General features: G+C 41.8%; 1 protein-coding gene across 2 annotated transcripts in view; it reads left to right on the forward strand.

Annotated features, from left to right (window-relative positions):
- Positions 1-15,260, forward strand: part of LOC105479283 (sortilin 1) — an 85,831-nt gene that overhangs the window by 53,068 nt on the left and 17,503 nt on the right. For both annotated transcript variants that reach the window (XM_011737242.3, XM_024792062.2), the window contains exons 9-11: positions 3,501-3,645; positions 4,769-4,924; positions 9,016-9,122. In XM_011737242.3, coding sequence (XP_011735544.2) covers positions 3,501-3,645; positions 4,769-4,924; positions 9,016-9,122 — 408 coding nt within the window. The remainder of the gene's footprint in view (positions 1-3,500; positions 3,646-4,768; positions 4,925-9,015; positions 9,123-15,260) is intronic.

Here is a 15,260-nt window from a genome sequence, read left to right on the forward strand (position 1 = left end):
TAAGCTCAGGTGATTCCCCCTGCCTTGACCTCCCAAAGTGCTGGGATTATAGGCGTGAGCCACCGCGCCTGGCCAGGATATTTTGATCCAGGGTTTGGGCATTACTCAGACATGGACATCTGTAGAAAGCAATCTCTTGCTCATTATCCAAAAATAAAGATACAATTAGATAACATTAATTTATTGAGTGCCTACTATATGCTAGGTACTATTCTAAGTCCCAGGAATATGGCAGTGAACAAAACAGATAAATTTCCTGCTCTCAGAACTTATATTTAAGGGGGAAAATAAATACTCAAAAAATAAATATGAAGGCTGGGGGTGGTGGCTCATGCCTGTAATCTCAGGACTTTGGGAGGCTGAGGCAGGTGGATCCCTTGAGGCCAGGAGTTCAAGACCAGCCTGGGCAACATGACAAAACCCTGTCTCTACAAAATACAGGAAAATTAGCCGGGAATGGTGGCGTGTGCCTGTAGTCTCAGCTACTTGGGAAGCTGAGGCGGGAGGATCTCCTGAGCCTGGGGAGGTTGAGGCTACAGTGAGCTGTGATCATGCCACTGCACTCCAGCCTGGGTGACAGTACAAGACCCTGTCTCATAAATGAATATGAGTCTGTGTGTGTGTGTGTGTGTGTGTGTGTGTATGTATCAGGTAATTAAAGCCGTGAAGAAATCTAAAACAGTAAGAAAACAGAAAGTGTCAAGAGTCAGTGCTCTTTTAGACAGGGTGTTTAGGATGGGCTCTCTGAGACCTAAGTAAAACAAGGACATGACCATGTGGCCATCTCGGAGGAGAGTAGGATGAGGCACAGCCAATGCGGAGACCCTCAGGCTGGAGCATGCCCAGTCAATCCAAGCAAAGGGGAGAAGGGCAGTATGGAGGAAGCACAGAGAATAACAGTCCAAAGTGGGGCCAGAGGGGGCCTGACCAGACCTTATGCAGCCTTCGTAGGTCACAATTAGGATGTGGGCCTTACTCCTCCTGTGTTGGGAACTATGAGAGGGTTGTGAGCAGGGGAATGCTGGGATTTGTCTTCTCTTTTGAAGAATAGGTGTGAGCAGAACAGCCTGACAGGGGCATGCGTGGAAGCAGCAGGAGTGCCAGGAGCTCTCTCAGGAGTCCAAGCTGGGGAGGTGGTAGCTTGGCCAGGCTCTTGGCAGTGGGTGAGAGGGCAGGTGGTGAGACTGTGGATATATTTTTAAACATATTGCTAGTAGGACTTGCTGATGGATTTGATGTGGGTTGTGAGAGAATTAGCAAAATTAAGGGTACCTTTAAGAGTTTTTATCCTGAGCACCTGAGTGGTGGTGCCATTTTCTAGGATGGCAAAGACTGCAGGAGGAGTAGGTTGTGGGAGAAAAATCAAGAATTCAGTTTTGGGCCAGGCACGGTGGCTCATGCCTGTAATCCCAGCCCTTTAGGAGGCCAAGGCGGGCAGATCACTTGAAGTCAGGAGTTTGAGAGCAGCCTGGCCAACATGGTGAAACCCTGTCTCTACTGAAAAATACAAAAAACTAGCCAGGTGTGGTGGCGCGTGCCTGTAATCCCAGGTACTCGGGAGGCTGAGGCATGAGAATCACTTGAACTCTGGAGGCAGAGGTTGCAGTGAGCCAGGATCATGCCACTGCACTCCAGCCTGGGCAACAGAGTGAGACTCTGTCTCAAAAAAACAAAAAAAGCATTCAGTTCTGCATATGAGACACCTATTAGATATCTGAATGCAGATGTCAAGTGAGCATCTGGGTATATGAATCTCCCTAATTGCTATGATATTTGAAGCCATGTGACTAGATTATATTTTCTGGAGGAGTAAGTAGGTAGCAAAGAGGTGAGAGGACTGAGCAAGCCCTGAAGCACCCACAACAGAAAGTTGGAAAGAGAAGAATCCAGCAGAGAAGACTGAAAGGGAGGAGCAAGGGAGGGAAAGGGAAATCAGGACCATTGCGTTAGGTGCATTCTGAGAACAATCCACTGGAGTTGGCGAAGTGGAGGTTGTTAGTGACTTTCACAAAAGCACTTCATTGGAATTTAAAAGGCTGATTGGAGTGACTTCAGTGAGAACTAGAGATGAAGAAGTAGGCAATAAGTACAGATAACTCTCCCGAGCCATTTTGTAATATCCTCCCAACAACCCTGTGAGCTAATAGTATTATCTCGGTTTTATAGGTGAGGAAATTGAGTAACTTACTTAGGGTCAACAATAGTGGAATCCTGCTGGAAATCAGACTCAAATTCCAGAGGTAGCCTCCTATGCTGTACTGCATATATGGTATAATTCTGTCTACAGAATTAAAATTTTGCGATGTGCTTTTGAACTCTGGTTTCTACCTACAGCAATGAGAATAAGATTCAACGTAATGAGACATCTTGGTATAAGTTGAATAAGTTAAATGTACTTATCACTGAACTTTAAAGAGTATTTAACCTAAGGAAACACTGACATTAATTCTTATGCCCAGGCTAACTGTATCTAGTAGCGATTTTAAGCTATTTATCAGAGAGTTAAGTTTTAATTGCTTTCTTAACAGACTCCTTTTGCCAGCCAAATACTCCCTGATCAGTTTCCTTATAGTAATTTTTGACTCTCCTTGGCCTCTTTCCAGCCCATGCCTGTTCCTTCATCCTGGCTATTCTGAGAGACTTCCTTAGAGAGAAGGCGTGTTACATCTTGACTTCCCTTGTGATCTCCCAAATATGGGTTTCATCTCTATTTTCTAGACCCTTAATTATATAATTCTTTGAATTATGCAAGGACTGTATGAAAGGGACCAAACTTTTATGCAGTAGTCATCATTTTAAGAATTATCCAGCCGGGCGCTGTGGCTCACGCCTGTAATCCCCACACTTTGGAAGGCCTTTGGAAGGCCAAGGCAGGCAGATCACGAGATCAGGAGATCGAGACCATCCTGGCTAACACGGTGAAACCCAGTCTCTACTAAAAATACAAAAAATTAGCCGGGCGTGGTGGCAGGCACCTGTAGTCCCAGCTACTCGGGAGGCTGAGGCAGGAGAATGGCATGAACCCAGGAAGCAGAGCTTGCAGTGACGCAAGATCGCGCCACTGCACTCCAGCCTGGGCGATAGAGCGAGACTGCGTCTCAAAAAAAAAAGAAAATGAAAAAAATGAATTATCTGAGTGAGTGTATGCAAATGGCTATAAAGCCAACCTAAAGATGTTCCCATCAAATCCTTAGCTCTACTGAAGGAGATGGACTATCAGAGACAAAGACTATACTGTCTTACAGGGCCTCATCAGAATGAAGAATTCAAAGAGAAAGCCAAGATAGCCTTACTTAAAATAGAATGGATTGTTCCTTTACCTAGAACTTTGCTAGAGGCTAGAAATTGCTTTGGCAATTGGTACTGTGACCTTTCATTCATAGCAATTGTACCCAGTGGAGAAATGGATAATAGTAATTATTTAAAACATTCTTGTTCATGTCCCTGCACATGGCATCTTGGCTGAAAATTAGAAAGATAAATACTGACATCTGTTCTAGGATACAACAAGAAGGATCCACGTTTCAACAGATCAAGGGGACACGTGGAGCATGGCCCAGCTACCCTCTGTGGGACAGGAACAGTTTTATTCTATTCTGGCAGCAAATGATGACATGGTATTCATGCATGTAGATGAACCTGGAGGTGAGAGCTTTTTAGTGGCTTACCCTTAAAAGCATAGAGATGTAAGCTTTGAGCAGCTTTTCTTTTTACATGTCGAGTTTCCTCTTACCCCTAGAAATTTATTAGTGCCTTACTGATTATTCTGTCCTAGAGATAATCTGTAGCCCCTGTTAAAAATGCCACTTGTTTTCGTACTCTAAGGTAGCTTGTGTGTATGTTTAGGTGTTCTAGAGCAGAGCTGCTCAAAGAATGGTCAGCCAGACTGGTACTGATTTACAAACTCTCTGTTACCAGGTAAGTACAGAAATTGAGAGCAAGAGTTTGGAAACTCTTCTAGCCTTTCGACAAAGCAATTTTATGTCTGTTGGATCTAATGATAAAAAATTAGGGGCTTATGGCTGGGTGTGGTGGCTCACGCCTGCAATCCCAGCACTTTGGGAGGCTGAGGCATGCAGATTGTGAGTCAGGAGATCGAGACCATTCTGGCTAACACGGTGAAACCCCATCTCTACTTTAAAAAATACCAGAAATTAGCCGGGAATGGTGGTGGGCTCCTATAGTCCCAGCTACTCAGGAGGCTGAGGCGGGAGAATGGCGTGAACCCGGGAGGCGGAGGTTGCAGTGAGCGGAGATTGTGCCACTGCACTCCAGCCTGGGCAACAGAGTGAGACTCTGTCTCAAAAAAAGAAAATTAGGGGCTTATATCTACTGATTAGTTTTTATTATGTTTTACAAAAGCATCAGTTTGTGACATATTGGAAATCTTACAAATTGATCCTTCACTACAGATAGTTTGAGAAGCATTGTTCTAGAGTGTAAAGATTTAAAAAGTGTAAACTAAACACACGGCCTCTCCCACCAAAATATATCTGGGAAGAGTTTTTCTGTAGCATCTGATTAATTTATTCAACAAACTCAGCATCTGCCATATTCCAGGCACTAAGCTGGGTACTAGAATTAAAGATGGGCATAAAAATCTTGAGTATCAAACCTTGATTAATTCTCAGGTCTGAGTCTTCATCGTGAAGAGACACAGTTGGCTGCTGTGTTTGGTCAGGCAGACAATCATGTGTGTGGTTAGACTATTGTTTTTCTCTTTGGTTCCACCCAAGACTTAGTATTTTTGTTTGTTTGCCTATTTCAGACACTGGGTTTGGCACAATCTTTACCTCAGATGATCGAGGCATTGTCTATTCCAAGTCTTTGGACCGACATCTCTACACTACCACAGGCGGAGAGACAGACTTTACCAATGTGACCTCCCTCCGTGGCGTCTACATAACAAGCGTGCTCTCTGAAGGTGAGTCTCAGCATCCCGGTGGTGCACCGTGCCTTCAGTTGCATGTGGTAGGACTTGAGGCTTCGGGGAACCTGTCCTCTAGTAGTGTTGCTTGCCAAGCCAACAAGCCTACCCATGTACATTTTTTTGTTTCCTTTTTTTTTTATTGTGGCAACATATGTATAACAAAATTTGCAGTTTTTAACATTGTATAGGGTACAGTTCAGTAGCATTAAGCATAGTCACAATGTTGTGCAACCATCACCCCTATTTCGAGAGCTTTTTCATCATCCCAAATAGAAATTGCACCAGGTGCACAACCACTCCTCGTCCCCACCCAGTCGTCCAGCTCTGGTAACCAACATTCTATTTTATGTCTCAATGAATTTGCCTATTCTAGGTAGCTCATGTAAGCAGAATCATACACTATTGGTTGTATGTCTGGCTTCTTTCACTTTGCATATTGTGTCAAAGTTCAGCCATATTGCAGCATGTTTTAGAATTTCACTTATTGCTTTTTAAGGCTAGAATAGATATATTCCTTTGTTTGAATATAACACCTTTTGTTTTGTTTTTGTTTTTGTTTTTGTTTTTGTTTTGGAGATGGAGTCTTGCTCTATTGCCCAGACCAGAATGCAGTGGCTTGATCTCAGCTCATTGCAACCTCAGTCTCCCAAGTTCAAGCAATTCTCATGCCTCAGCCTCCCAAGTAGCTGGGATTACAGGTGTGTGCCACCACACCCAGCTAATTGTTGTATTTTTAGTAGAGATGGGGTTTCACCATGTTAGCCAGGCTGGTCTCAAACTCCTGACCTCAGGTGATCTGCCCGCCTTGGCTTCCCAAAGTGCTGGGATTCCAGGCATGAACCACTATGTCCAGCCTATTTTTCATTCCTCCATTGATGGACACTTAGGCTCTTTCCATTTTCAGCTCTTATGAATACTGAATGCTGCCGTGAACATTGTTATACATGTAACTGTTTAAGTCAATGCTTTCAATTCCTTTGGGGATATATGTAGGAGTGAAATAGCAAGATCACATGATAATTCCATGTTTCTCTTTCGGAGGAAATACCAATGGGTTTTCCATGTGGTTGTACCATTTTACATGCAATACAAAAGTATTCCAATTTCTCTACTTCATTGCAAACATTATATTCTGTTATTTTTGTAAAAGCAATCCTAATGGGAGTGAGGTAGTATCTCGTTTATAGTTTCTTTTTGCATTTCTCTAATGACTAATGATGTTGAACAACTTTTTATGTGCTTGTTGGCCCATGTGAATATCTTCTTTGAAGAAGCTTCTGTTTGAGTCCTATGAATGGCAGTGATTTTTAAAGTTGTGTTCACTGATGCTCCTCTGGTGCTTATGACAATTTTTGCACATAGTAGATGTTCAGTAATACTTGCTGAATGAGCCTATGAATAAACGACTGGACAGCCTTGCACTCAAAACCATACAATGAACACACTTTAAAAACATTTAAGACCGAGCCTGAAGTATGATAGGCAGGAATGGGGAGGGAAGGGCATTTTCAGCTGAAGGAGCTACACATGCAAAGTATCAGAGTCGCAGGAGGGTTTGGCCTGGTGGTGGTGAGACATTGGGTGATGCCAGGGGAGGAGGGATCAGGAGGAGAGTCTAGCAGGGACAGACCAAGCCCATGCAAATTCTGGCTCCCTGTTTTAAATAAGTTATGGTAAATAGAACTAGGAGTGAGAAGAGCAATGGCAAGTAGAAAAGAAGATGTTTTGAGTCTGTGTTGCTTAGGTTATAAAATGAGTCTTCTGTATTGGGAGATGTAGGCCTACGAGAATAAGCCTGAATTTGACCCACTTCCTGCTCTTCCTCTTGTTAAGGGTGCATAGCGATAGCCAGCCAGGGTTCTTCTTGTGTTCTACTCATTGGCTCTACAGAGCTCACCTTTCCTTAGGCCAGTTATACAAATAAACACATTAGTCTCAAGTACAAAGACTCTTAATGTGTCATTTTATTTATGTATTTATTTTTCAGTAGGAGGTAGGGGCTGTTTTTATTTTGTAAAGTCCTGGCAGTGGCCTACAAGGTCCTGGAGATGTGGCTCCTGGTTTCCTCCCTGACTCACCTCCAGCTCTTCTCTTTCTATCTGCCCTACCCTCATCACACTGTCCACCTGCCAGTTCTTAACAGACCAGGTACACATGCACATGCACGAATTAGAGTTTGCACAGACAGTTCCCTCTGTTTCTCCAGGTACCTGCAAGGCTGATATGTCTGTACTCATGTATTACTTTTTGAATGAGACCTTCCCTGACTATCCTATTTTAAATTCCAGTTTGCCCTCCCCTCCTCACACACACACTATCAATCCACCTTTAGCTGCGCAAGTTTTTTCCATAGTGCTTATTTTCTAGCATACTACATAATTTACTTATTTACTATGTCTGGTGCTTGTCTGGCCCTACTGGAATGTATTTTTCACAATATCTTTTTTGTCTATTTTGTTCACTGATATATTCCCAAAGGCTTACAAAAGTTTTCACACTGGGCACAGTGGCTCATGCCTGTAATCCTAGCACTTTGGGAGAGCAAAGTGAGTGGATCACTTGAGGTCAGGAATTTGAGACCAGCCTGGCCAATATGGTGAAACCCCATCTCTACTAAAAATACAAATTAGCCGGGCCTGGTGGCACGCACCTGTAGTCCCAGCTACTCGGGAGGCTAAGGCAGGAGAATTGCTTGAATCCGGGAGGCGGAGGTTGCAGTGAGCCGAGATGATGCCACTGCACTCCAGCCTGAGTGATAGAGCAAGACTCTGTCTCAGAAAAAAAAGAATTTTCACATAGTAGGCACTCAGTAAATGTTTGTTGAATAAACTAATTCTCCTTCATTTGCTTTCTCATTTGCTTTTTCCTAGAAAACTCAAAGGAGCCCAGGCGCGGTGGCTCACACCTGTAATCCCAACACTCTGGGAGGCCAAGGCGGGTGGATCACCTGAGGTCGGAAGTTGGAGACCAGCCTGACCAACATGGTGAAATCCCGTCTCTACTAAAAATACCAAACATTATCCGGGTGGCAGGTGCCTGTAATCCCAGCTACTCGAGAGGCTGAAGCAGGAGAATTGCTTGAACCCAGGAGGTGGAGGTTGCAGTGAGCTGAGATCCCGCCATTGCACTCCAGCCTGGGCAACAAGAGTGAAACTCTGTCTCAATAAATAAGTAGATATATAAATAAATAAATAAATAAATAAAAATAAAGGAAAACTCAAAGGATATTATCTCTGAATTTAAAACCTGCAACAGTTTATATCATTGAAAATAAGAATGGGGAAGAGACAAGGGAAAAAAGAAAGGTATAAGAAAAATAGGATATGGAGTAGTAGAGAGACAATAATTCAGAGTTATTAACCTGGAACTATGCGCACTTATTGAATCTCAAGAGTCCCTGAAACAACCCTAGTGTCATGGCCTTGTCTGAATAAACGTTAGGATGCCTTCCTATGGTAGACTTTACTTCCCAGGCAAGCAAACAGGGAAGGAGAATGGACATCAGCCTGTTCATGTTGGTAAGGAGTTAAAAAGTATCTTTTTCAAAGAATATCAGTCCTAGATAATTTGTGGAATTAGTTGGGTCCTGTTCAGGTGGGACACCTTCTTCAAATATGTTTTTTTTTTATTTTTTTGAAACAGAGTTTCACTCTCATTGCTCAGGCTGGAGTGCAATGGCGTGATTTTGGCTCCCTGCAACCTTCACCTCCCAGGTTCAAGTGATTCTCCTGTCACAGCCTCCCGAGTAGTTGGGATTACAGGCCCCCGCCACCATGCCTGGCTAACTTTTTGTATTTTTGGTAGAGTCGGGGTTTCACCATGTTGGCCAGGCTGATCGCAAACTCCAGACCTCAGGTGATCCCAAAGTGCTGGGATTACAGGTGTAAGCCACTGCACCTGGCCTCAAATATCATATTTAAAGTGCTGCTTCATTACTCACCAACAATGAGCTGTTTTGTGAGGTGTTATAAGCTTGTCGTACTCCAGGGGCTATATGGTCTCAGGAGAGAGTTATGCAATGATAAACTGAATCTAATTAGGTACTTCCAGTGTATCAGGCTTAATGTCGTTCTCTTCCCATTCAGATAATTCTATCCAGACCATGATCACTTTTGACCAAGGAGGAAGGTGGAAGCACCTGAGGAAGCCTGAAAACAGTGAATGTGATGCTACAGCAAAAAACAAGAATGAGGTTTGTTTACTCTAATGTGTGCAGAGCACAGCAGCCTTTCCGTTTTGCTCTGATCCGTGCCAGGCTTTTGGATGATGAAGTTTCATACTTGATTAGGGTCCTCAGAATAAGATGGAAAGTTTGAGATGAGAGTAATGAAATTAACTTAGAATTTGGGAAGTAAGAACTGAGGAAAGGTCAAAATACTATGGATTATTTGTCTTTTAAAGAACAAAACTGAGGGCTAACAATTTGTGGTTCGCTAAACTGCTGAGTTAAAACAATGGCCAGAGGGGCTGGTAATTAGTTAGGGCTCAACATGGCAGCTGGGAGGCTTTAGAGATTCTGCAAGAAGCCACAGCTCTGCCACTCATAAGCAGTGCACAGTCTTGCTCGTTGGAAACAAGAGGAAGAGGATCTGGCCTTCTTTTCCCTCTCCCTAGGCTCCCATGGCCAGTGGGTGGTGACCTGCTTAGTGCACAGGGACGCAAGGCAGGCCTCCTTGCAGAGAGATTGGGAACCGGAACTACACACATGTCACTCCAGGAGATCCAAAGCCAGGAGTGACAGGCAGGCAAGGAAAAAGGGGAAAAAAAATAAGTTTTTATCTGACTCTCACAGAATGAGAGCTTGGGGGACAGCTGGAGTTTCCTTCAGAAATTCAAGTACCAGTAGTTCCCAAACCCTCCTTAGTATCCCTATCACTGACATACACTTTGCTTTTCTAGGTGGGGTTTTCTGTTTTAAGAGCCTTAAATGGTGAGAGAAAGTGTGCCTGCCTACACCACCTCAACACACTCTCCTCCTTTACACTCGCAAGCACTGTTGCATCTACCCGACCTTCTGACCCCTGTTTCCCATCTGTCTGCCTTGGCCCTGCCCAGCCACTGCCCTCCTCGCCTTAAGCCTGGGCAGGTTCAGTGGCCTGTGTGTTTGCCTTGCTGCCTGCAGGCTCCCCATGCCTCTCCCTGCCCAGCGCTCATTGTGGCTCTCTTGGCCTATGAATGGCCTCTGTCCCTGACCTGGTGAGTGAAGGTTCTCTCCTGGTGGGCCCTCTGCCGCCTTTTCATTGTCATTGCTCACCTTATCCCTGACACACCCTTGTAACCCCCTGCCATTGCCTGAACACCCACACTATTCCTGGGGGAAGTTGGGCCTGTCTCCCCCAACCCCAGTTGACTAGGATTAGTGGAAATCCTAACCACCCTCGGTGACCATCCGGTTAGAACTAATCATTCCTCTTCATTTCATTAATAGTTTGCTTGAACCTCTTCTTTTTTAAAACATAGTAAAATATACATAATATAATATTTATTATCATTTTAACCATTTTGAACCTTTTTTAGAGCACTAACTTTCTTTTGGCTGCATACCTCAACTAGTTTCTGACAATACACTTCTTTTTTTCCCCAGCTTTCTGGAGGCATAATTGACAAATAAAAATTGTATATATATTTACAATGTACACTGTGATGTTTTCACATTGTGAAATGATTACCATGGTCAAGCTAACTAACATATGCATCACCTCAGAATTATCTTTTGTGTGTGTGGTGAGAACACTTAGGATCTATTCTCTTAGCAAACTTCAAGTAACAATACAGTATTCTAGACTATAGTCACCATGTATATTTTCCCTCTAAAGCTTATTCATCCTGAATAACTGAAACTGTGTACCCTTTGGCCTTCATCACCCCATACCCCAAGCCCCCGAAAGCCACCATTCTACTCCCTGCTTCTGTGAGCTTGACATTTTTACATTCCACTTACAAGTGAGATCATGCAGTATTTGTCTGTCTGTGCTGGGCTTATTTTACTTAACGTAATGCCTCCCAGGTTCACTGTGTTTTCAACAGATGACAGGATTTCCTTCTTTTTTAAGGCCGAATAATATTCCATTTTCTTTATCCATTTATCCATCAGTGGACACTTAGGTTGATTCTGTATCTTGGCTATTATGAATAATACTGCAGTGGACATGGGAGCGCAGATATCTTTTGGACATACTGATTATGTTTCTCTTGAATAGAAATGGGATTGCTGGTAATTCTGTCCTTCATTTTCTTTTTTTTTTTTTTTTTTTTTTTTTTTTTTTTTTTTTTGCTTAAGATAGAGTCTTGTCCTGTCACTGAGGCTGGAGTGCAATGGCATGATCTTGGCTCACTTCAGCCTCCGCCTCCCGGGTTCAGGTGATTGTCCTACCTCAGCGTCCCGAGTGACAGATTACAGACGTGTGCCACCATGCCCAGCTAATTTTTTGTATCTTTTTTTTTTTTTTTTTTTTTTTTTTTTTTTTTGAGACGGAGTCTGGCTCTGTCGCCCAGGCTGGAGTGCAGTGGCTGGATCTCAGCTCACTGCAAGCTCCACCTCCCGGGTTTGCGCCATTCTCCTGCCTCAGCCTCTCAAGTAGCTGGGACTACAGGCGCCCACCACCTCGCCCGGCTATTTTTTTGTATTTTTTAGTAGAGACGGGGTTTCACTGTGTTAGCCAGGATGGTCTCGATCTCCTGACCTCGTGATCCGCCCGTCTCGGCCTCCCAAAGTGCTGGGATTACAGGCTTGAGCCACCGCGCCCGGCCAATTTTTTGTATCTTTAGTAGAGATGGGGTTTCACCATGTTGGCCAGGCTGGTCTCGAACTCCTGACCTCGTGATCCACCTGCCTCCGCCTCCCAAAGTACTGGGATTACAGGCTTGAACCACCATGCCCGGCCCTGCTGTTATTCATTTTCTAGGAAAATTTCTTACTGTATTGCATAGTGGCTGTACCAGTTTACATTCCCACCAACAATGTACAGGGTTCCCTTTTTTCCATGTCCTTGCCAATACTTACCTTTTATCTCTTTGATAATAGCCATTCTAACTTGGGGGAGATAATATCTCATTGTGGTTTTTATTTGTATTTCCCTTACCATTAGTGATGTTGGGCATTTTTTCATATACCTGTTAGCCATTTAAATGTCTTCTTTTGATAAATGGCTATACGAGTCCTTTGCCCATTTTTTAGTTGGATTATTTGTTTTTTTGCTACTGATTTGTTTGGATATTAACCCCTTATAAGATGTATAGTTTGCAAATATTTTCTTCCATTCTGTGTATTGTCTCTCTTCTGTCTTTTGGTGGTTTCCTTTGCTCTGCAGAAGCTTTTTAGTTTGATGCAGTCTCATTTGTCTGTTTTTGTTTTTTGTTGCCTGTGCTTTTAGGGTCATATCCAAAAAGCCATTGCCCAGATGAATGTCAAGCTTTTTTCCCTATATATCCTTCTAGTAGTTTTACAGTTTCAAGTCTTACATTTATGTCTCTAATCCATTTTGAGTTGATTTTTGTACATGACATGAAATAAGGATTGAGGCCAGGTGTGGTGGCTCACGCCTGTAATCCCAACACTTTGGGAGTCCAGGACAGGCGGATCATGAGGTCAAGAGATCGAGACCATCCTGGCCATAATGGTGAAATCCCATTTCTACTAAAAATACAAAAATTAGCTGGGTGTGGTGGTGTGCACCTGTAGCCCCAGCTACTGGGGAGACTGAGGCAGGAGACTTGCTTGAACCTGGGAGGCGGAGGTTGCAGTGAGCCGAGACTGCACCACTGCACTCCAGCCTGGCGACAGAGCAAGACTCCGTCTCAAAAAAAAAAAAAGAAAAGGGTTGAAAGTCATTCTTCTGCATATAGATATTCAGTTTTCCCAGCACCATTTATTTAAGAGGCTGTCTTTTTCACATTGTATGTTCTTGACACCTTTGTCAAAGATAAGTCAACAATAAATGCATAGATTTATTTCTGTGCTCTCTATTCTGTTCCATTGGTCTATATGTGTTTTTAATGCCAGTACCATGCTGTTTTGATTACTATAGCTCTATAGTATATTTTGAAATTAGGTAGCATGATACCCCCAGCTTTGTTCTTTTTGCTCGCAATTACTTTGGTTATTCAGGGTCTTTTGTGGTTCCATATAAATTTTAGGATTTTTTCTATTTCTGTGAAAAATACCATTGGAATTTTTTTTTAAGAGGCAGAGTCTTACTCTGTCACTCTGGCTGGGGTCCAGTGGAATAATCATAGCTCACTGCAGCCTCAAATTCCTGAGCTCACACAATCCTCCCGCCTCCCAAGTAGCTAGGACTACAGGTGTGTACCACCACACCTGTCTAACTTTGGTACTTTCTGGTAGAGATGGGGTTTCACCATGTTGCCCAAGCTAGTCTCAAACTCCTGGCCTCAAGTGATCCTACCACCTCAGCCACTCAGCTGGGATTACAGATGTGAGCCACCACAACTGGTTGTTTTGTTCTTGATGTACCTTAAGTACCTAAAACAGTGCCTGAAATATAGCAGGTACTCAGTAAACATCTGATGAATTAATTAATATGTATTTGGATTGTTCTGTGTTGTCACAGAAAGAGGGTTATTTATAACCATATAATAGCAAAAAAAGACAGTCAAAATAATAGGCATTACGTTTAATCTGTAGATCACTTTGGGTAGTATGGACATTTTAACAATATTAATTATTCCAATCCAGGAACATAGGATATTTTTCTTTTTTTTTTTTTTTTTTTTTTTTTTTGTCAAATTTCTTTCATCAATGTTTTGTAGTTTTTTAGTCTTTCACCTCCTTGGTTAAATTTGTCCCTAAGTTTCTTTTTTTTTTTTTTTTTAAGTTTTTTTCTTGTGCTACTATAGATGGAATTTTCTTGATTTCTTTTTTGGATAGTTTGTTGTTAGTGTATATTGTATTTTTATATGTTGATTTTATATTCTGTAACTTTTTTGAATTTGTTTATTTTAACAGATTTTTGGTAGAGTCTTTAAAGATTAAGGATTTTTATATATAAGCTCATGTCACCTGGAGACAGACAATTTTACCTCTTTCTGGTTTGGATGCTTTTTATTTTTATTTCTTTTTCTTGCCTAATTACTCTGGCTAGGACTTCCATTACTATAATGAACAGAAGTGGTGAGAATGGGCATCTTTGTCTTATTCCTGATCTTGGAGGAAAAGGTTTAGCTTTTGAATGTTTGAGTATGATGTTAGCTGTGGGCTTGTCACATATAGCCTTTATTATGTTGAGGTATATCCCTTTTATACCTAATTTATTGAGAGCTTTTATCATGAAAGAGTGTTGAAATTTGTTAAGTGCTTTTTCTGGATCTATCAAGATGATATGATTTCTGTCCTTCATTCTGTTAATGTGGCATATCCCATTTATTGATTTGCATATGTTGAACCATCCTTGCATTCCATGGATACATCCTACTTGATCATGGTATATAATCTGTTTAACATGCTGTTGAATTCAGTTTGTTAGTATTTTGTTGAGGATTTTTGCATCTATGTTCATCAGAGATATTGATCTGTAATTTTGTTTTCTTCTAGCGTCCTTGTCTGGTTTTGGTAGCAGGGTAATACCACCCTTATAAAATGAGTTTGGAAGTGTTCCATTCTCTTCAATTTTTGGAATAGTTTGAGAAGGATCAGTCTTAATTTTTCTTTGAAGAATGTTTGCTAGAATTCACCATTGAATCCACCAGGTCCTAAACTTTTCTTGTTGGGAGGTTTTTGATTACTGATTGAGCCTCCTTACTCTTATTAGTATGTTCAGATATTCTATTTCTTCTTCATGATACAGTCTTGGTAAGCTGTATGTGTCTAGAAATTCATCCATTTTTTCTAGATTATCCAATTTGTTGAAGTATAATTGTTCATAGTAGTCTCTTAGGATCCTTTGTTTTTTCTGTAGTATCAGTTGTAATGTCTCCTGTTACATTTCTGATTTTAGTTGAGTCTTCTCTTTTTTTTATTCTAATTAAAAGTTTGCCACTTTTTTATCTTGTCAAAAAAAAAAAGACAAATCTAAGTTTTATTGATCTCTCATATTTTTTTCTAACTTCTATTTCACTTATTTCTGCTCTGTTATTATTTCCTCCCTTCTGCTAACTTTGGGCTTAGTTTGTTCTTTTTCTATTTCCTTGAAGTATAAAGTTAAGATTTTTGAGATTTTTCTTTTTTCTTAATGTGGACATGTATCACCAAAAACTTTCTTCTTAGAACTGCTTCTGCTGCATCCCTTAAGTTTTGGTATGTTGTGTTTCCCTTTTCATTTGTCTCAAGATATTTTTTGATTTCCCTTTTCTTTGACTCGGTTGTTCAAGAATA

Source organism: Macaca nemestrina, chromosome 1 (genome assembly GCF_043159975.1).
Source record: "Macaca nemestrina isolate mMacNem1 chromosome 1, mMacNem.hap1, whole genome shotgun sequence".
NCBI lineage: Eukaryota > Metazoa > Chordata > Mammalia > Primates > Cercopithecidae > Macaca > Macaca nemestrina.